This window comes from Notechis scutatus, chromosome 3 (genome assembly GCF_049901735.1).
Source record: "Notechis scutatus isolate UNSWTSFEM ecotype Mainland chromosome 3, rNotScu1.2, whole genome shotgun sequence".
Lineage (NCBI taxonomy): Eukaryota > Metazoa > Chordata > Lepidosauria > Squamata > Elapidae > Notechis > Notechis scutatus.
This window is the reverse complement of record NC_142011.1, coordinates 71,720,374-71,742,545: the sequence shown is the minus strand read 5'-3', so window position 1 is coordinate 71,742,545 and position 22,172 is coordinate 71,720,374. Positions and strand designations below refer to the sequence as shown.

The following is a 22,172-nucleotide window of genomic DNA, read 5'->3' as shown; positions in this document are numbered from 1 at the left end:
AAGCTCCTCAGCGCCTCTCTCCGAACGACGCAAGAACCTCTCGGTCTGCGCCTGCTCACAACCTCCGGGTGAAACGGGACACGTGTGCGCATGCCCACTTGAGATGCCTTGCGCGCATGTGCAGGCGGCGCTAAAGGCCTTTTCCTATTTCCGTAGCTGTTCGTGGTTGGGATTGATGCTTAAGTCCCGAAGGTGGTGTTTTTTTTTCCAAGAAGTAACTGGACTTTCTGTTTTTTCTTTGAAGACGTTTTGCTTCTCATCCAAGAAGCTTTTTCAATTCTGACTTGATGATGGGGAATTTCGATCAGAGCTGAAGAAGCTTCTTGGATGAGAAGCGAAACGTCTTCAAAGAAAAAAACAGAAAATCCAGTTGTCTCTTGGGGGAAAAAAAAAGCACTTTCAGGACTACCATGACCTGGATAAATAGAATCTCTATTTTTAATTCTGAGCGATATGAGCGTATCAGTTTCCATTTGAATCGAAGCGATTGATAAATTGCATGCATAAATCTGTCTTATTAACCTCTCCACATTGTAATGAAACAGTGCTGACAGGGGCTCTACTTCTTGAGTGATTTAGCTGATGCATATACATGAGGGGTCCTTGATGCTAGTGCATCACTAGTACTGATGGTGTTGCCTAATTTGGCTAAGGAAATGTCTGAGAAAACCAAGCTCAGAGCACCAAGGATCCCTCATTTCAACCCTGAGCTACAAATATTCTCCTTTATTGATGTATAGCAAGGCTCTTCAAACTTGACAGCTTTAAGACTTGTGGACTTCAACTCCCATAATTCCTCCTCCAAGGAGCTCAGGAATTATGGCAGTTGAAGTCCACAAGTCTTAAAACTTGCCAAGTTTGAAGATCCTTGATGTATATAGCATGTTGAATCTCCACCGCAGGAGAAGGCCAAAGCTCAGGGAGTGGAACTAAGTTCCCCTTTTCAAACAGAAAGGAGTCTTTCGGCCATTAACCTAATTAAATGTGCAGTTTCTAAGACTGCAGAAATTATTATTTCTAAACAACCCATCTTTTAAAGAGGGGCTGCGGTATGATTTATTCATTAGGTCACTGTTAAAAATGCTGTTTCTTTTGTAATTTTATGTAAAATACTTGGCAAAGTTTTTCTATTAATTTTCTATTATGAAATTTTCACATGTTTCATTGTAAAATTTGACAAGTAAATTTTAAAGACAATTTATATTTATTTTGCAGAACTTAACAAAGCATTCTTTAACAGCACATTGTTTAAGCACTACATCCTAGCTTTAAAGTAGAATTGAATATGCCATGTATGTTTGCAGAAAGCTGAGCTGATATGTTCCACAGGTTCAGCTGGCGAAAGTGACATGAATTCTGATTCCGCCCCCCCTGAATTTAGAAAAAACAAACCCTGACATTTTGCAAATGGATTGATAGTAGAAGACAGGACCCCCTGGTGTTGTGTGCTATGGTCCATGAGGTTGCAAAGAGTCAGAGACAACTTTGGAACTGAGCAATAAAAATCCTGATAATTAGCTAGATTTGTATAAAATTGCACATTAAAAGCATTTCAATATTAAATATTTTATTCACTAGAAATGCTTTCCTGATTTCCAGAGGAATGATGCTTATATGTTGCTGTAAAAGCAAAAAGGCTTGCAATACCTTAAGAGTAGCACACTTATGTCTTAATTTTGTAAATTATGATCCTTTCATTATAAGTTTAGACCAAAGGAAAGATATTTTTATGGTGTGTTTGTGTATGTGTAGATGAACAGAAAAAAGAAATTATGAAATAGTAAAATGATGCACCAGCGTTAATGACAATAAAACTGTAATTAGATATGGTAGATTGGCTAGGCTTGCTCAACCCATTAATACAGTAAGGATATCCTTGAAATGAGCTTGAGGTTTGGTGAATACTAGAGAACTTGTATCTTTTTGGGTCACTGTTTCAGAGATACTTCTATATCTAAACAGAAACAAAATGACCAAGAGTGGGTAATAAAGCAGTGGGAATAGCAGTGACTTCCAACTTCCTTCAGGCTTCCCAGCTGAATTTCCTTAGGAGAATCTGGCAGGCAGCATTGGAAATCTCCCCATTTCAGCAAGCAAGAAGTGTTTACTTTTGAGTGTAGATGGGAGTGAGGAATTGCAAGACTGTCTGGGTAACTATCATGGAACTGAAGCAATGGCAGAATTCAAGAACGCAGCAGCACTGAAGCAGCCACAACTCCAAATGTCATTCTCTCAGAAGTCATGGGTCTCGGATTATGGACACATTCTGTAATTTAGCCCATTTGAAGGTACTTTGCTTCAAAAATCATTGCTCTTCTGATGTACCATTTCACCCAATGATGGGTCATGACAATCAGAATTTTAGTAGTATATAGATTTGGACATATCCACAAAGATTTTTTGATAACAATATTGTGGTTTGCCGCTGTCTCCTGGATTGGCTTTAAAAAAAAAAACTTCCCAATCTACTGTAGTCCTGAGAAGTAATACTATTTTTCCATCAATGTACAACATGGTCTGATCCTGCTTAGTCTCTCCCCACATCAACTACACTGTCACTTAAGTGCTGTCATTTAGCTAAAGTGTAACATACAACTGAGCAATTTGTAGTTTGGTTTATTGTTGGAACCCAGTCATCTTGTTTGCAGACAAAATATGAAGTGTTTATTTGAATGCAGCACACTGTGTAACATTAATCTGGAGTTATGCTTTAGTAATTGTGTGAGTCCAACCACATTTTTGCAATGATGAGCTGGTTAACATACATGGTGTGGAAAGAACTCTTAATCATAACGGTTTGGACAGAACTGGAACCAGGTCCTTGGTTCACGTTTAACCTTAACCCTACCTCATAACCAAAAGCACAATCAGAATAGAACAGAATAACAGAGTCGGAAGGAACCTTGTAGGTCATCTAGTCCAACCTCCTGCCCAAACAGGAGACCCTACTTGTACCATTACTGACAGATGGCAGTCCAGTCTCTTCTTGAAAGCTTCCAGTGATGAAGCTCCCACAACTTCCACTGGTTGATTTGTTCTGTCAGAAAATGTCTCCTTGCTCAGTTTCCACCATTATTCCTTGTCTGGCCTTCAAGTGCTTTGGAAAATATCGTCAATCTCAAGGATACGCCCATTTGGAAAAGAGGAAAAGTGGATCCTAGTTTTATCCCTCAGATTAGAAAGAGTCCACGTTTCCTTAACAGTCACTCTAACTGGGAACCTTCCCCTTGCGTTTTCCAACGTTTACAGCAAAAGTCACCGGTCGCTGAGAGTTTTACTTCACAAGACCGCCTCCCAAACGCGGCGACAGTGAGAGCAGGCTGGTCCGCCTTCTTTGCGCGGAAAGGCCGGCCAGCCGTTTCCCGCCGCCTCGCTGGAATTCAGGCGGGAGAAGAGTCGAGGCGCCCGCGATGTCTGGAGCGCGGAGACGGGGCGCGGGGCACTCCCTGGCGGGCTTCAGGCGGGGAGCAGGGCAGGGTGAAGCCAACGCGGCCGCTATTCCCCAGGGCTTGCTTCGGGCGGCTAGAAAGAGCGGCCAGTTAAATCTGTCCGGCCGGGAGTTGACCGAAGGTGAGCAGGGCCGGAGCCTAGTTACCCCACCCAAAAGAGCGAAGGTAGATTTAGTTTACGCCTCCTTAAAGAAGGACGGCCTGCCCTTTGTTCCCAAGCCGGAAGGGCGGGAATTCAGCACCCCAGCCTGGGGGGGGAGAGACAAAGGGGTCTTTTTCTACCCGATCCTTCGGCTCCGAGTAGGAGGGGATTTTGCATTGTTATGCATCATTCACGGTCTCGTTTGTGCCACCGGGATTTTTCCAGCCGCAGAAGAAAACCGTTTGCCTGTATTGCCTTTATTTTGTTTTCTTGACTTGCTATGTCCTATGGGTTTTGTGCATTTCTAGTTGTTCCGGGAACAAAAAACAAAAGAAAAGCAGGTGTTGGTTAAGACGAATTAAAAACTCCTCCTGCAATTCTTGAGCCAGCCTGCTGGGGCAATATATATAAAGCCTGATTGCATTAGTCAGCTTTATATCGCCCCAGCAGCATTTATATTGCATCGCAGCTGAAGAAGCTTCTTGGATGAGAAGCGAAAGGTCTCCAAAGAAAAACCAGGAAGTCCAGTTGCCTCTTTAAAAAGGCCAGTTTTGGAAACTACTGCGTTAGTGAATTCTTGGGTTTATCTTCCTGGCCTTACAAACCAGTTTTAGAGAGCATGGTTCAGCATCTCATTACCAGACTCCAGTTTTTCCTCTTCTCCATAAGAGGAAAATAAGTTGTGCCATAAGAGACGCTGCTGTCCTATGCCTCATTTATACCCATGCAGACTCAGTGGTTCAATTTTGGTTGCAGTCAGCATTCCCCTTAGCCAAAGGGTACCGTCCTCTGTAGTCTGGGCTGTAGGAGAATGAATATAGGTAGTCCTCGACTTAACCACAATTTTGCACCCCAAAATTTCCATTGCTAAGTAAGATAATTATTACGTGAGTTTTGTGCCATTTTACAACCTTTGTTGCCACAGTTGTGACATGAATCACTGCAATTCCTAATCTAGTAACAGGGTTGTTAAGTCAATCTGGCTTCCCCATTAACTTTGCTTCAAAAGGTTGCAAAAAGTGATCACGTTGATCCCAAGACACTGCTGTTGCCATAAATACATGCCAGTTGCCAAGCTTCTGAATTTTGATCATGTGACCATGGGGATGCTGCAAAGGTCGTAAGTGTGAAAAACGATCACAAGTCACTTTTTTCACTTGCCACTATAACTTCGAATGGTCATTAAACAAATGATTGTAAGTTGAGGATTGCCTGTATGGAAACTTAGATTCTACAGCCTGCATTATTCCTAACCTGTTGGTGTTTTGCATAGCACTAATCAGATATTCTGCAGATACGTATCTAATATTTTCCCCTTGAAACTATTTTTAATGTATATTCAGTGACCTTTGGAAAGGGTGGTAGACTATCATTGTCAATGTGGAAGATCAATTTAAATGGGAAAAGGTACCATTTTTCTGCAGTCAAGGTTTTCATGCTGGCACTATTACATTGACAGTAGTGGCACCATTTCACCTACTCAAGTGTCATTTTGCACACTCCATGGGATACTTCCAGATATTGCAAGCCACAGTCTCTTGTTGCTGGCACTGCCTTTCTCTTGCATTACATTGATAGGGATATTTGGGAACTGGGATGACATTCACAAGAGTAGTGACAGTTCTTATTTTAATATGCATGACCAATAAATGATAATTTGATTGCTTAATCTGTGTGCAAAAATAGGTGACCTGATAAGTTGTTGAAAGACAGTTTATGAAGGAGGTGGGAGGGACTCTTTAGATGTGCCTTATGAGTGTACATTTCCTCTGCCCCATTGATTTTGTGAACTGGACTGTATTTTGCCTTGTTTCAGTTCTTCTGGAAGACTTGTGGACTCATGTTTAGAAATAGCCTAAGTGGAAAGTTGTCACTGAAGAGTAAACCGTCACTTAGACAAGTTGAAAGATGGCTAAAGCCTGCAATCCAGGCACCCAACCTCATTGTAAACTGGACACAAAACAATTAGTGTTTGGTTTTCCTGCTGAATATGAGACTAAGTGGGAGAGAAAAATAGTCAGTGGAATCACAGATTGCTTGCCTTTCAACCGTGCTATGGCAAAGCTGTAAAGGACAGGACCACTCATTACCTTTGTTAGTGAGGCAAACTTGACCTTAACTGTTGGAGGGTGTAAAATAGACCAGCATGCTGTTTGCACTCTGCAAAAAGTGAATTATTTTGTAATTGAATAAAATGAGACACTACATCTTTTAAAATTTTAGAAAATGTGTAATTCTTCTCAAAAATAACATCTCTATTCAAAATCCATCAATTTATTCGAAAATCAGTATTAGCTTTAGAACAGGGGTGGGGAACCATAACTCTTTTGTGACTTGTGGACTTCAACTCTCAGAATTCCTGAGTCAGCCAGAATTCTGGGAGTTGAAGGCCACAAATCATAAAAGGGCCATGGTTCCCCCACCTTTGCTTTACAACGGATGTCAAACTCAAGGCCCAGGGGCCGGATCTGGCCTGTGGGGTGCTTAGATCTGGTGCATGAGGCCGCCCTGGAAATAATAAAAGATTGGCCCACGGTGCCTCTTCCAGCAAAAATGGAGGCCCTCCTGAGCTCCCTTTTCACTGGCAGAGGGTTGTAGGCGGCCATTGCAGCCGAAAATGGAGCTCGGAAGCCTGTTCACTGCAGAGCGCTCAGACCACCACAGGCGCCCGATACGAATGACATCAAGCTGGTCATGCTCACTTGGCCACGCCCCCGATGTGGTCCTCAATGAAATCGATTTTGACACCTCTGCTTTAGAAGAATAACAATAGAAGATGAATGATTTTTTAAAATGATTTTTTCATATGGACATACTCTATTTTTGTATGCAGTACCTCTACATATATGGCGAATAAATTTGGATACTCCAGAAGAGGCCCACCAAAACCTCTCTTTTACTGGTGCTGATCGCTGGTGGGAGCAAACTGACCTCAACAAACTGATTTTATCTTCTAACAAACTGCAGTGTCTTTCTGATGATATCAAACTTTTACCTGCCCTCACTGTGCTTGATGTGAGTAGAATAAATGATGAATGACGGTTACTTTTATGTTACTAATTGTGCATTGATCACTTTTGGGGGAAAAGATCTTCTGGTCTGCAAACCTAGTTTTGTTAAATGATGTATTTTTGAGGAACGTATAAAGATCTCTCTGTTGATTCTTTTTCCTCTTCCTCTGTCTCTTGCATATATACACACACTCCTGTAGAATGAAGAGTTGAGAGCTTCTCTTGAACAGAGTAACCCTAGTTCAAACTCTTGTCCAATTTGTTACCTGATCTTAAATCACCGATTTCATTCACATAATGTTGTGAAGTTAGAATGATGGCCTTCGGGCTGAAAAATCTTTAGCCTGTTGTCCTTGTGTAATACAGTTGTCTTTTTTTCTCATAATTCTGAACATTGAGGAACCTTTGATATCTGAAATAAAAATGTTCCTGTATTTTAAAACTATTAAATACAAGTTGAGGAAGTCTTGGAAAAGGCTTTGCCTCATATTTCCATTGCTGGTTCTTTAGAAATCTGAATATATACCAAACAATTTAGCAAGAACTTTATTGTAATAACCTTAAGCCAAAACATGCAAACCATCCATATGAAAACTCTCCTCAGTGTAAAGATGGCTTTTCTTCCTTGTCTTTCACTCTTCTTCCTCCTTCCCATAATTTGTCATCATTTTCATCATTTGATGAAATGACAAAAATAAGAAGCACAAACTGTTTAATTTAGTGCAGTTTGCAATGGATATAATAATTTTAAATTTAAAAAAAAAAAAAAAAAAAAAAAAAAAAAAAAAAAAAAAAAAAAAAAAAAAAAAAAAAAAAAAAAAAAAAACCCCCCCCACAAAATTTTTCAGAAACTTAATTTGAGGTAAAAATATTCTATAAATGAACTATTCATGAAATAGAATCTTCTGAAATATAGTCCTTAATAACTACCGGTACGTTCAAAAGTATTTGCAAGCCTTGGTGTTTTTTCTATGAACCGGATGTTTTAAATTGTAAAGGGGCATTTACGAAGAGAAATGAGTTAGGATTATTTTGTATAGAAAAATTTAATTTTTCAGTTCAGATTGGTCATATGTTTTGTTCTGCATTAAGCAAATCTTTAAGCTCAAAGCTTAAACCTCAACTTCTGGTGATCACAAGAACATGTTGTTTTCTTGGAATAAGAAAGAAGTGTCTTTTTTACCATTCCAGTTTAGTCACAGTCTCAGAATTTCCTGATACTTTCCCATTCTAGTACTAACCTAGCAGACTAGTATTAGCATCAAGGATACTTGATGTGACCATATCCTGTATATACAGTATCTCTTCTCCTTTTCTTGTACCATCTATTCCAGCACGGTAAGGGATGTTGACTGACAGGTAAGAGAGAAGAGAGCCCTTTCTGGCAACACCTGCCCTCTGGAATGCCATCCCTCCAGAGATCTGATTGGCCCCCATCCCCGTTGACCTTCCATAAGGTCCTGGAAATAAGTCTCTAAGCTTGGAACTTGAAGTGTGGGATAGAGGCTATCACTTGGCTGCGTTGAGTGATGGTGTGGCTTTTTTTGGCTGCTATGTTTTTTATATTTATATGTATGTTTTATTATTTTAATATTGTAAGCCACCCAGAGTATTGTGTAAGATTGGCAACTATATAAATCCAATAAGAAAGTAGCCTAGTTTTCACCTGGAAGCTAAAACAGGCCTTTGGCAGCTGGTAGAAATTAGATTAGAGGGGAAAAAAATCAAAGTACACCCTTTCCTTAAGAACTGAAGTGTGTGATAACAGCAGTATAGGTGCTCTTAAATTGCTCAGTTTTTGAAATCTTGAATATTTTTCATTGTTAAGAAATTATTATATAAGTACTTGCAGGCTTTGACATTTTGCTTTAATTGAGAATTTGATTTGAAAAAATTAATAAATCCTGGATGTAAAGAATATTATTACTTCTGTTATATAATTCCTGAATTGTAAGCCACCGACTAGTTCTAGGATTGCATGGTTTTTACTTCTTAACCTACTAGAAAAAAATAATTACACAATAGGAAGATTAGTTAAGGCAACAGTAGTTCAAACAAGCAAAGGTAATTCATATTGTAGTTATTTATTAAACTGAATAGCAGACCAATTGTATAGTAATGCAGCCCTTCACAATTTCTATTTTATCAATAGTCATAATAAACTACAAAAGATACCAGAAGAGCTTACTCAGCTAAAACACTTGAGGAGCCTGCTTCTGCAGCACAACGAATTGTATCACTTGCCTGATGAATTCGGACAACTTGTCAGTTTGGAAGAGTTGGTAAGCAGAAGCTGATGGTTTCTGACTTTCTCTTTTGGTTGTAGTTGCTACTGTTTTAATTTATTTGTTACTCATAGACTAAGTACAGTACATTTCTAGGACTTGAAGTAGGTGACCCCCAAGTACGGGTAGTCCTCAACTGACACTTCATTTAGTAACTGTTCAAAATTACACTGGCACTGAAAAAAGTCCCTTATGACCGCTTTTCACACTAATGACCATTGCAGCATCACACGATCAATTTAGATGCTTGGCAACCGACTCATATTTATGACGGTTGCAGTGTTGCGGAGTCACCTTTTGCGACCTTCTGACAAGCAGTCACTGGGGAAGCCAGATTCGTTTAACAACCATGTTACTAACTTAACAACTGCAGTGATTCATTTAACAACTCTGGAAAGCAAGGTCGTAACATTGGGCAAAATTCACTTAACTCTCACTTAGCAACACAAATTGTGATTGTAAATTGAGGACTACCTGTAAAGGGGGGGGAAGCAGTCAGTTCCCACAATTTCCCTAAGAACGAGACCCTGCAGGAGAGCATCTGTGCAAGAAAAAGCAGTGGAAGTTTTAAAAAGAGGAGTCAAAAATCCCCATCCTGTTTCTCTCAGGCTCCATACAAGTTTATATTATTGTTATTGGTTGCACAGTCAGCCAGATGTTTAGGCTGGATTTGGCCCTTGGCATTTTTATCAATCTATCAAAACCTTCCCAAAGATCCAGCATAGGCATATATTGTTTCATCATGTTCAAGGTATTGTAATAAATGTAAGCTCTTCCAAGTAAGGCTGCCTTTTGTAATGGACTGGTGGTGGTTTGTCAATTATTATTAATATGGTTTGTCACACAATCAGCCAGATGTTTAGACTGGATTAGCATTTTTATTCACTTCTCCAAGGACCTGGGATAGCAGATGTTCTTGTTTGATGGCATTAAGGATATTGTTATAGAATGTAAACTTATTATGATCCATTGGCTCTCGGTCATTATAAATGGAAGAATTAGCTATACAACATTATTGGAGAATTTGGGTGACATAGAATGAATACAGGATACATCAAATTTCCGTCTTTGTCTTGAGAACAGAGAAGGAATCTGACGTTAGTGGAAGAGGTTCAACGTCAAATCTCTCTTCAGTGATGATATTCAAACGATATACCTCTCTAGCATTGAGTTTCAGACAGATACAGTATCTAGTAGCTCGGAGAAGGTTTGCATACATATTCTCCAGTCATGCTCTCTAAACATAGAAACGGTAAAAATGATCTCTCAAGCTGGAAATGAAATGAAAGGAATCAATTTGCTTCTGTGTGGCTCATGAATCTAATAGGTAGGATAGGCCAAAGTTTTGATGTCAGAACTCAAAATGGAAGGTAGAATTGTGCTAACCAATTTGTTTTCAGCTAACCCAAATCTACATTTCTTAAACAAGTTATAAATTACAACTTATGTTTTCTCACATAGCTAAGATTCAAAATAAGTAAAATATGGTTTTCTTTCCTTTCTTTCTTTAGGATATCTCTAATAATCATATCTCTGGTATCCCTACGAGTTTTGCTTTCCTTATAAACTTGGTGCGTCTCAATTTAGGTTCTAATCAATTAAGGAATCTACCAACAGAAATCAGTGCAATGAAAAGTAAGGGCCTATTGAGTTATATTTAATTATTGCTTTATTTTTATTATCTAATTTTCCAGTTTCTAAAAGAGGTTTTCTAAAATATTGTCAGCAGCTTTTTTTTCCTTTTAAAGAATTTTGTTTTAATGTAAATGAAAAGAGAGCATGCTGAATCCCAACAGTATTTCTATAACCTTGCATTTAGCACTGTTACTGAAGAAGCCATATTGGTAACATGCCATACATACATTTGGGACTTTCTTCTTATTGATCTTTCTTAAATTAAACATTTATTCGGTTTCTGGACGTAGCATATTGAAAACCTGTATGGTTATGATCTTTAATAAACCACCATGATTATTTTGGTACAGATGATGCAAGTTCTTTCTCTATTTGCTCTCTTCGTCTAGATTTAAGACAGCTGGATTGCACTAAGAATTTCCTGGAAAATATACCTCCTGAACTGGGCAGTATGGTTTCATTAGAACAACTCTATCTCAGGAGAAATAAGTTGTGCTACTTGCCAGATTTTCATTCATGTACATATTTAAAGGTAAGATTTGTTTTCTTTCAGAGTTTTGGCCTATTAACACATAGCGGAGATTTGAATTGAATCCAGCAGTTTTTATCAAAATGAAAATATCTGTGTCACAATGTCACTGCAGCACTTCCAACTTTTATATACCTACATGCACTATTGAGATAAGCATTTTGTCATTTGCCTTCTTCACAGATATCCATAGCAAACAATAGTTATATATAATGGTAAAATGGAGCTAAGCTTAATTGTTAATATAGCTATCTATTGAAGTGGCATTTTAATTAATTTTTTCTTTAATAACTATTAGAAGCTGTCTATATATAATGCATATAATGTTTTCAGATACTGTGTTTTAAAGAAATGAGGAATGCATTTATATTGTATAATGTATGAATACATGGCTGGTCTGATTGCAATGGTGCTTATAATTAATTTATCACATTTAGAAGTTGAAACTGCAACCTACTTTCAGAATATGGGTAGATTTAAAAAAAAAAGAGATTATGAGATTGTAATTATACCAGTATTTGTGGAAGAACAGGTGTGATTTAGTACACAATAATCTATATGTCTTTAATGCTTGTAATATTACAATCCAATATCACATTTAAGGAACTCTGGATTAAAATATTGTTTATTATTGCTTTTAAACCTATACAATTACAAAAAATGTATTGACATATTCTCCTTTTTAGACAACTTTATTTTAATAGATGTAAAAACAATGTTATTTTTTTCCCTAGGAATTGCATGTTGGTGAAAATCAGATTGAAGTATTAAGAGCTGAACAATTGAAGTATCTGAATTCCTTGTGTGTGTTGGAACTAAGAGATAATAAGTTGAAATCATTGCCTGATGAAATCACTTTGTTACAGGGATTAGAACGGCTAGACTTATCCAACAATGATATTAGCAAGTAGGAAGCATATTTATTATTTTACTTGTGAAAGGAGTAACATATGTTAATTCATTTCAAAACCACATTTTTTGCCTTTGGAAAGTGTGTTATTCATGAAATTTGGAAAGTGTGTTATTCATGAAATTGTAAAAATAAGAGCCTTTTCTAATAATGAGGTTAAAAATAATGAATGGTGAAAATAATTATATTGCATTTACTTGTTTTGATGGATACAATCTCTGAAATAACCTCTTTATGTTATCAGTCTTCCTTGTAAACTAGGAAACCTTTCTCAGTTGAAATTTTTAGCTCTGGAAGGAAATCCTTTAAGAGCAATCCGAAAGGATATTCTACAAGTAAGTATACATACCATGTTACTTATTTTGGATCCTTGACAATTGTAAGATAAACTACTTATGCTTTTAATTCTTTCATTTTAGAAAGGAACACAAGAAATCCTGAAATACCTTAGAAGCAAAATACAAGGTAAATAATTTATTTAAAAGTCAAAAATTATAGTTAAGCGAGACTTTGGAATATCTGTTTCTCATTTGTTGGGAAATGTTTTAGTAATTTTAACAGAAATGTGTATTTTTATTTTGGAATATATAAGTGCCCAAGTAAACATGCAGCCTTCCTGGATGATGGAGTAAAATGTTGTGAACATTACAGATCACTTATTTATTGAAATATCCTTTTACTAGTAGAACTGAGTCAGTAGTTTTAAAGATTTTTCAAAGAACAATTCCAAATATTTTCCAGGGATGCTATATTTAGAACAGACCTAAATTTGGAGTGGGGGGAAATTAAGCCCCTTGTGTGACAATTACTTTTGGTGATGGACAATCTCAAAAGTGAGAACAAGTGTATTTACTCTACACTTGGTTCTGTCTACAACTATTCAATGCTAGGAATCTTCCAGTCCATTTAATTGAACAAGCCTGATTTTTTTGAATGCATGCATCCAAAGTGAAAAATATTTTAGGTTGAATATTTTAATATTTTATGTTAAATACAGACTAAGCTTATTGGTAAAATTTGAAATCTTAATAGATTTTACGTGTCAGATTTTATGTGAACCTACTTTTTTTTGTAGATGATGAAATAATTAACCCAAATGGAGAATTTCCCATGACAGCAATGACTTTGCCAAGTCAATCCAAAATTAATATGCATGCTATTACTGTGCTGAAGACATTAGATTATAGGTAGGAATATTTTAATTTTATAAGAACCAGATTTTTCTATAACTCCTTTCCTCTGGAATGTCTTTTACCTAAAACTGAATAAATCAACCTCTGCTGAAAACTTGAAATACTTTAAAACAGATTTTGATATATATAACTATGGCCTTGTACAAATATATATGCAACATTTGTTAATTATTTAAATTTTTAGTTTAATATTTGTATTGTGTTAGGTTTTTTTTAGCTATAAACCACCTTAAGAAAATGTTAGAAGTATAAAAACACAATAAAAATAAACAAATTTATTAAAGTATTCAGTGTATACCCAAATCATCTTGAACTATAATACTGTTTTAATTTGTTTAGAACTATCTATGAATCCACCCATTTCGTTTTACAGAATATAACCCCTGGAATCAATCATTATGACTTAATTTAAAAAAACATAGTTTTCAAAAACTGTGTCTTGAGATGAATGTTTGAGCCCAATCAATAGCCCCTAAGAAATCCCTTATATCAGGAAATTTCTTATTTATACTTGAATGAAAGAAATATGACAATTCAACTTTGTTACATGAATTGTATTTTTATTTAAATCATTGATATTGAGGTCAAATGCTTTCTCAAGCAGGTGTCATTGCAAAGACTAGATAAATCAGCCCAATGTTAGTTGTGATATAACTATCCTGTCTTGTGGTTTCGTAGGTTAGTACAGTAAAACCTTATTTTAATTTGACCAATTATGGGTGTAGATTTAGAGTCTGCTATTGAAGAAAACTGATTTGGAAAATGTAGAGATTTATATTATTTGTATACAGGGTTATGAAGTTGCTGCAAATTAGATAAATCAAAACATAAATTTGGTCTGTTGTATGCAAGGTTTATTCTAGTTGGTCTGGCACAACAGAAGATATTTATAAGGTTTAAAAAAAGAATGATTTTATCATTAATGTATGACATGTTGAACTTTTAATGTGTTTTTATAACATTCCAATGAAACAATGTGTAGAGCAAACAAGACTGATCATTTTTATCCTTTCAAACAAGATAACTTTTTAAAATACTGTATAGTGAGAAACAGGCCGTTGTAATACCGGATGAAGTTCTGAATGCGGTTGGAGATAATCCAGTCAGTAATGTAAACTTCAGCAAGAATAATCTGACTGAAATTCCAGCAAGGTACTACGTATTTATAGTTTTTAACATGGCTCTTATTGTAAAGAAAATTTACAGGTAGCTCTCGCTTAATGACCCTAATTGGGACCGGAATTTCCATCACTAAGCGATGCAGTTGTTAGGCAAAATATCGCATGACCTCATATCTACACCTCTTAGCAATGGCAGTTCTATAATCCCGGTTGTGATTGTTAGGCAAGAACCATGTCATGATAAAGCAAGAACATCATGCTTCTACCCTATTCTGCAGTGCTCACCCTTACTACAACTCTTCCACCTGCCTGTCTCCCCCCTGCCATCTCTGCCCTTTTGGCCGACTCACACTATGAGCCCTGCATTCTGCCCTGTATTTTGCCAAACATGCCACTCTATGTTTCCTTGGTCCTGTTGCCCTGCTCTCCACTGCCCCTGCCTTCCCCACTACTCTGCACTACACCTTGTAGCTCTATTTTCCTGCACTACACTGTCCCTGCCACCCTATGCTACAACCCCACCTCTGTACTTCATCCCTGCTGCTTACTGTATCCTACACTCCCATTTCCCCAACACCCTACGGTCTGCCACCTGTCTGCTCTCACTGCTTTGTGCTCTACCCTGTACCCCATTACCTTGCATTTAATCACACTTAATATTATAAGTGCCTGGTTTCTATATCTTTCCGTCTCACTTTGGGATGAAATAGAGGCTTTCAGATTTTTGTTTTTTTGTAGTGTTTCTTAACAATTGCCCATGTCCTTTTCTCAAATAGTCTTTGTTTTACTTTGGATTTGGAGTACATTTTCATTGTGAAATATAGGTTGGTTAAAAATAATCCACAACAGTTTAATTGCATTATTATCAATATTTATTAAAACAGCTCCAAATAATGCAGATCCTAACAACTTCACTTAAATTGCTTGCTTATTTATTTACACTTACTTACTTACTTACTTACTTACTTATTTATTTTTACCATTTCTCCAGGATTGTGGAACTAAAAGAATCTGTGAGTGATATTAATTTGAGTTTCAATAAGCTGTCTTCTGTTTCACTGGAGCTATGTATGCTTCACAGACTGACACATTTGGAACTCAGGTAAGCAATTCCTGAAAAATTTAAAAGCTGCATTTAAATTATACCTGTAAGGTTTTGTTTTCTCCCCAAATGCAAAAAATATTGAAAATATTGAAAGGTTATCTAAGAACACAATTTAGAAGTGTCAGAGTAGGATAAAACCAATTCAGAGGAGTCTCAAAGGATCCTGAAATTACAGTGGAATCTTGGGTCGCGAACATTTCTGTTCGCGACCAAATTGGGTGACAACCAGAATTTTTGCTTCTGTTTTGCTTCTGGTTGCGAACAGATCTTCGGGTGGTGACCAAGCAAGCCCGAAAATTGCCATGGCTATTTTCCCTGCCGTGGTGATTTCCCCCTTGGCGCCAATCCGTTGTGACTGTAGTCCTGGAATGGATTACAGCCGCGACCCAAGGTTCCACTGTAAACCTTTGTCTCAAAATCGCCAGTATTATCAGGTAGGAATCTTTCAAAGGCTCAGCTTCAGTGAGATTACAGAATTGTGGTTTTGTGATCCCCGATAAAGTATCTTGGTTGCCTGAAAATTATTATAAATGGAAACCCCTTTCAGACACTCCCTCTTAATATGGGGACAAGACTTATTTTATTATGAATCTGACTAATGTTGACTCAGGTATGGTTGAAGTCCAAAATTATATGATATTGCAGTATGTAAGGTTTGTGATTAGTAGTGGGGAATTAGGTCTAGTTTACCTTCAGCCATGGAATCTTACTGGTTGATTTGGGGCCAGCTGCACTCTCTTCTACTATATAGGTTTGTTACAGGGTAAAAATATAAGTTTTGTATGATGCTTAGATACAAGTACATGCCAAATAAACATACTAATACTGATGGCAATAATTTCCTTAAAATCAAGAGGAGAAATTAGGCCATAGTTTGCATAATTTGAGACCCACTTATTTATGTCTACTCCCATGATCATGTAGAGTAGATACAAATCGAAAGGAGCCCTTTGAAATTAGCCAGTGTTTCTTAATCCTGGCAACTTGATGTTGTATGGATTTTAACTTCCAGAAATTTGCTAGTTGGAAAATTCTGGGAGTTGATGTTCCCAAATCTTCAAGTTGCCATAGTTGAGAAAAATTGAATTAGGAGTAATACTCAATCTTACTAGCTAGAAGTTCCTAACATGTTTTGAGAAAAGCAGTTCTCCTATTGTTTGACCCCAGAACTACCTTCCTTTCAAACTCAGGTATATTTATTTATGTCTGATGGGAAACATAATTTTATGTATGTTTTATATTACATAATTCAATTTAAATATTGACATACAATAAAAAGGGATTGCTTTTCTGTTTGACAATTTAGAAATAACATTTTGACATCTCTGCCAGATGAAATGGAAGCATTGACAAAACTACGGATAATAAATATTGCCTTTAACAGGTAAGTGCTCTTACAGTCTCTTCATGTGGTATTATGTGGCGCTGCTATTTGTATTTTGGAGAGCATTGTGCATGTATGTCACCCAACAAGTCTGATGTACAAATAGAGTCAACACAGGAAACTTTAGGGAGATTTCATATTTAAAAAGCCATCTTCTGACAGTGGAAATGCCTGTCCATGGATGTCAGAATGTTCCCTTCTGCGCTATTCTGCAATAATTTAATACTACTTCACATAGAAATTGATTGGCTTGGGACATTTATAGAATAGTTAGCATGCAATTTGTTTGTCATTCAAGGATGAATTATACATAAAAAACATTAGTTAAAGTAACATCTTCTCCCATAAGCATTTCTATGTAAAAATTACCCAATGGTAATAAATAAATAAAGGCCAATAAATAAATAAATAAAATAAAATAAATACAATGGGTAGGATCCAAGCAGTTTTTCAGTATACAAAATTATTTTTTAAAAGACTATTATCACCTGAAATCACAGCTGGAGTTTTACCATTAAAAATAATTATTTGTATTTTATTCTACATAATTAAGGTTTTTATAAATTGCATGTGTTTAGAGTTTATAGTAATGTCATCATTCAACATGTTTTTCAAACTATTTGAAAGAACAGTTTGTCATGTTTACTCTCTGGCGTGATCACAAGAATGTAAGAGTATTTTGTTGGTTCTGTTTCCATGGATTTTTTCCCCCTTCAGTATAATCAAATTATTTCAACTTACCTATTTATTAATGAAATGTGTATTAATTTTTATAGATTTAAAATATTTCCACATGTCCTCTATCGCATCGTGACTCTTGAAGCCATCCTTCTCGGAAATAATCAGATTGGATCCCTAGATCCTCAACAGTTAAAGAAGATGGAAAAGCTCAGTACTCTAGATCTTCAAAACAATGATCTCCTACAGATTCCACCAGAACTTGGGAATTGTGACAATCTCAGGTGACCACATGAGCTTTGAGTGTTTCTAAACATCATATTTATTTTACCAAAATACTGTGCGGAAGCATTGCAAACATTTATTGCAGCTTTCGTAAGGGGGTTACTGCTATATTGATGTCTGTTGAACTGATTTGCTTTTATTTTTTAAAATATGTATTATATAGTGATTTGTGGATATGGAGCATCAGAGAATATTTTGTTCCTTAGGATAGTTTACATCATTTTCAGTTAGGAGCACTTCGCCATGTGCTCCTATTTGTACTTACTAATTTGTTCAATTTGTTTAAATAAGTTCAATTGTCAGCTGTCAATCTGAGCAACTGAGCAGAGTTAAAAACACAATAAACAATAAAAATGATATAAAAACAAGAACCCTGTTAAAATACATTGAAACAATAAAAAGCTATTAAACATCATAAAAAACATAATCTACGGGAGAGTGAAAACAATCTCACTCAATAGCATAGCTATTTTGCCAGCTCCACATCACTCCTGCCTGTTCCCCAGGCAACATGGCCTTCTGCTGGATCTAATTAGGCAAGTAGATAAAAGGGGGGGCTCAAATAAATTGGCCCCATGCCACATAAGGGCTTTAGAGGATGTTATGAACAACTTGAACTGAACTGGGAAGCAGACTGCTAACCAATGCAGCTCACAGAGCAGAAGTGTAATGTGCACTGATCTAAGTGTGCATATAACTACCCACACCACACTTTGTAGCGGCTGAAGCGTATGATTGTCTTCAAGAGCAACCCCATATTGAGCGGATTACAGCAATCCATGTGAAAGTGACCAGGACATGAATGACCGAGAGTAGAGCATTCTGATCCAGTAGATTTATGCCCTATCAAGCTAAGTAAATTCTTGAATATCATATATACTGAGTTCAATTTAATAAAATCCTCAGAATCAATTTATCAGAAAGGTCAGGTCTAAATAAATCGAATTCTTCTTTCTCCTGTGGGGAGTGAAGGGGACAGTGCACACTCAGTCGTCTGACGTTTCCAAATCTTGACTATGCAACTAATTACTTAAAGTAAAGCAGATCAGCCTTAAATTAAATAAACTGATAATTATTTCTCGGAATTCTAATAAGCCCTAAGGAAGGTTTAACTTATGCTTTCAATGTGTAGATCTTGTTTCAAGAATTTAGACTGGATTAGGGCTTCTTTAATGTAGTAGGTTTCTCTTGCAAGTTGCATCTAGTAGCAAAGCTTGTAAGAAAATCCAATCGATCAAAATATGAAACTGATTTCAGCTCTGCCTTGAGATAGAAAGTAGACTTTAAAGAAGACATTATTTCAAGGGTAAGCCTGTAGAAGAGAAACAGACATTTTAATAAGTGGCAGAAGTATTACTGGAAGGTAAATAGATTATATATACAATATTGCTGTTGAATGTTTGTTTAATCTAGCAAAATCCTCATGCGAATGGAAGCATTTTGAAGATGTTGATTCAGCTTTCTGCAGTTTGAACGAGAGGAGTCTCCATGGATTTCCTCACTCCCTCTGAATGTTTCTGTATTCTTATAGACTCTGCACCTGAATGAACAGCAGTTCTAATTGGTTTCTCTCTTTCTCTTAGAGTACTTTTACTGGAAGGTAACCCTTTCCGAACTCCCCGTGCAGCTATTCTAGCTAAGGGAACAGCTGCTGTGCTTGAGTATCTGAGAAGCAGGATTCCTACTGTTGCTGCTGATATGAACTAAAAAGTGTGCAACATCTTACTTTCTGAAGAACGAAGATCATGGCGTTTGTTGTTGGGAAACTTACCTTGAAAATGCATATGCTAGGATGTTGATTCTAGGGTTCTCAAAGGATTTTAGCCTACCAGCAGGCAACTCAGGCTGTTCTTGGGGCTATACTTGTATGGCATATATTTGGGTGAGTGATCTATGACTCTACCCAGCAAAAGCAAATAGTTGCTTATGGTCTTCTCTCCTTTCAACATATATATCTGGTATGGCCATGTTTTAATTTTATATTTGATACTTCTCAGTTGTTTAGAATTCTGTTTATGTTTTAAGCGCCCCCAAAATGTGTTTGCCATTCATGTATACAATGTTAAGGCTTTGGTCTGAAGGCTTTTATAGAAGAAGTATAAACTAAATATTTGGTTGCCATTGGTGTTTTGGTACATGAATGTAATATGTATTTTAAAATCAGATTAAATTTCAAAAATAGCATTTATACACATTTACAAATGCAAAAAAACATACAAAACATTACAATACAGAGTATCACAAATATTAGGAAATAGTACCTTAATCCAAGTTTAATCCAATTCACAACTTTGGGGCTGATAGGCTCTCATGGTTTTTGTGGATTTCACAGGCATCATTGCAAATATTAGTTTTGTAGGAAGCAAACTGGTAAGGTTCTGTTTTGTTCTATTAATTCTTTCATTTCTCCCCCTTACATATCACATTGTAAATACTCTCTTCAAATGTTTTCCTTCTATTCTGTCCTCTTGTATGTTTGTTTCTTAATTGGAAAGATAAACATACTTATTTCATTGTGGTATCGTACTTGGCTTGCTTTTAGATTATTTTATTCTGATACAAAATCCCTGTTTGAGTGAGGATTCCTGCCAAATTCCAGTCCTGAAATATTAAGTAAACAGTGTTTCTTGATGAATTGTTCTGTTGAATCACCAGTGTTAAGACTGAGGTTTTAATTCCTTGTATAATACTATACTGTCTGTTCAGCGATATATGGAATTATTTGTTGGATGCTGACAAGTACTGAGGGTGCAAAAGCTGCAATCCTAATTGAATACAAGCTTAAAAGACAGCTGGTTCTAACTCAGACATGGGCAACTGTGGCCCCTTTACAACCTGTGGATTTAGATTCCCAGAATTCCTGAGCCAGGAATGGCTGCTGGCTGAGGAATTCTGGGAAATGAAATCCACAGGTCATAAAGGGGCCACAGTTGGCCACCCTGGTCTAGCTTCCACCCATACAACATCACCTCTGCCTACCCCAATCAGCTGTTCCAGTAAGGGGTGTTTTTTCCAGAATGTTGACATTAGATGCTGGCCAGTGATACACTAAATGAAGGACTATTTTAAATACAGGAAATGTGCTGATTAGAGGTAAACAGGGTGCTATAGCATCTTCTAGATGTTTGCTTTTGTCTATATAATAAAATGTTTTGGGTTTTCTAAATATGCTGGGATGAATTCTTACAGATCAAAGAGTTGCTTCTGGACATTAGTTGTAATCTCCAACAAGTATGCTTAAGTGCTCCTGTGTGAAGCTGTAGACACTGACTTTTTCAGCAGCTGGGAAGTTAAGGATAGCATAAAGGCTACACCAGTGCATTAAAATGTGTGTGTGTTAAAGAGAGAGAGAGAGAGAGAGAGAGAGAGAGATTCCACATATACCCAGCTCTGCCAGATGCTTTCCACCCTGTATGAGCTTTAGCTACAACAGGATCATCAACATTCAAAATTCAAAAACCCCAGGAGACCAAATGTTTTGTCTATGATGGCAGCTGCTGGGAAAGTAACCTTTAAAGCTGCTCTTTTATGTTCCAAACTATGCTTCGGATAAACTTGGGGAGTCTTTAAAAAATTAAAACTGACTGAATCCAAAAACAGGTAAAAACCAAAGTTCTAATGAGAGATTTGCTGCTGATTATTAATACTGGCTTTCTGTGAGTAATAAAAGATGCAATTGTTGCAATACATTGCTCTGGAGGCAGGATATTTACAATAAGGTGACTTTATTTATACAATAGACTTTTTAATATATTATTCAAAACACTTTTTTTAAATACTGAAAAAATTTGAGTACATCAAAGCCGAAAATGGCTCTGCTATACGCTGCACAGCATTGTTTGAGTCCCTGTATTCTTTTTATGTACAGAAAGCATCTGCAAAATGCATTCTAGACACAATATACACCTTACTAGTTAGTGTCAATGCGCAAAGTAAAATGGAAAAGATACTATCTGTATGTGCAAATTAAAGATGATTGATTTCACTGAATCAATTCATTTAAAATATAGCTTTAAAGTACTTTTTCACATAAAATGAAGCAGCTTTCAAGTTCAGTAAATCTGTATACTGCAAAACATTGAATTACATTCACAATCTATGTTCATAAAGTAGTAAATGATTCTTCATTCAGCCTTATTTACAATGATACAGTAATTAAACTGAAAAGTATTTTGTCATATAGCAATCTTTTTAACACATACAAAAATGACAGTTCTGTATATAATTTAAGCTCAAAATCACAATTGTTTCAAAATATTAATTACAATACAGCTATCTCTATAATTAAACGTGTTTTATAAAATGGTAAAATTTGTAATAAAGTAAGTTGTTTTTTACTTGATTACAGTACTCACAAGTAGAAAAACGTAACTAATAAGTCTTTGTCTTGCCCAGTGTAAAGCCACTTAAGCTAGCAAAGAGGCAGGAAAGGCCCCGATTTATAA

General features: G+C 36.5%; 1 protein-coding gene and 1 long non-coding RNA gene across 2 annotated transcripts; one reads left to right on the top strand and one right to left on the bottom strand.

Annotated features, from left to right (window-relative positions):
• Nucleotides 1-76: 76 nt before the first annotated feature.
• Nucleotides 77-20,893, top strand: LRRC40 (leucine rich repeat containing 40). Its single transcript, XM_026666009.2, has 14 exons — nucleotides 77-3,570; nucleotides 6,425-6,610; nucleotides 8,706-8,884; nucleotides 10,399-10,522; nucleotides 10,912-11,054; nucleotides 11,786-11,958; nucleotides 12,206-12,296; nucleotides 12,381-12,426; nucleotides 13,037-13,148; nucleotides 14,199-14,306; nucleotides 15,267-15,377; nucleotides 16,687-16,764; nucleotides 17,541-17,726; nucleotides 19,311-20,893. The coding sequence occupies exons 1-14, from the start codon at nucleotides 3,411-3,413 to the stop codon at nucleotides 19,432-19,434; spliced, it is 1,821 nt and encodes a 606-aa protein (XP_026521794.2). The 5' UTR covers nucleotides 77-3,410; the 3' UTR covers nucleotides 19,435-20,893.
• LOC148131237 (uncharacterized) lies at nucleotides 8,668-15,324 on the bottom strand. Its single transcript, XR_015748614.1, has 2 exons — nucleotides 15,242-15,324; nucleotides 8,668-10,158 (listed from the first exon to the last, which is right to left on the bottom strand). It is a non-coding gene; the product is annotated as an uncharacterized LOC148131237 (long non-coding RNA).
• Nucleotides 20,894-22,172: the final 1,279 nt, after the last annotated feature.

What these genes read in the sequence shown, in the direction of transcription:
- LRRC40 (XM_026666009.2), top strand. Translation starts at nt 3,411, where the DNA reads ATGTCTGGAGCGCGGAGACGGGGCGCGGGGCACTCCCTGGCGGGCTTC. An exon ending in TCCGAAAGGATATTCTACAA is followed by an intron (nt 12,297 to 12,380) that starts GTAAGTATACAT and finishes CTTTCATTTTAG; the next exon opens with AAAGGAACACAAGAAATCCT. An exon ending in GGGAATTGTGACAATCTCAG is followed by an intron (nt 17,727 to 19,310) that starts GTGACCACATGA and finishes TCTTTCTCTTAG; the next exon opens with AGTACTTTTACTGGAAGGTA.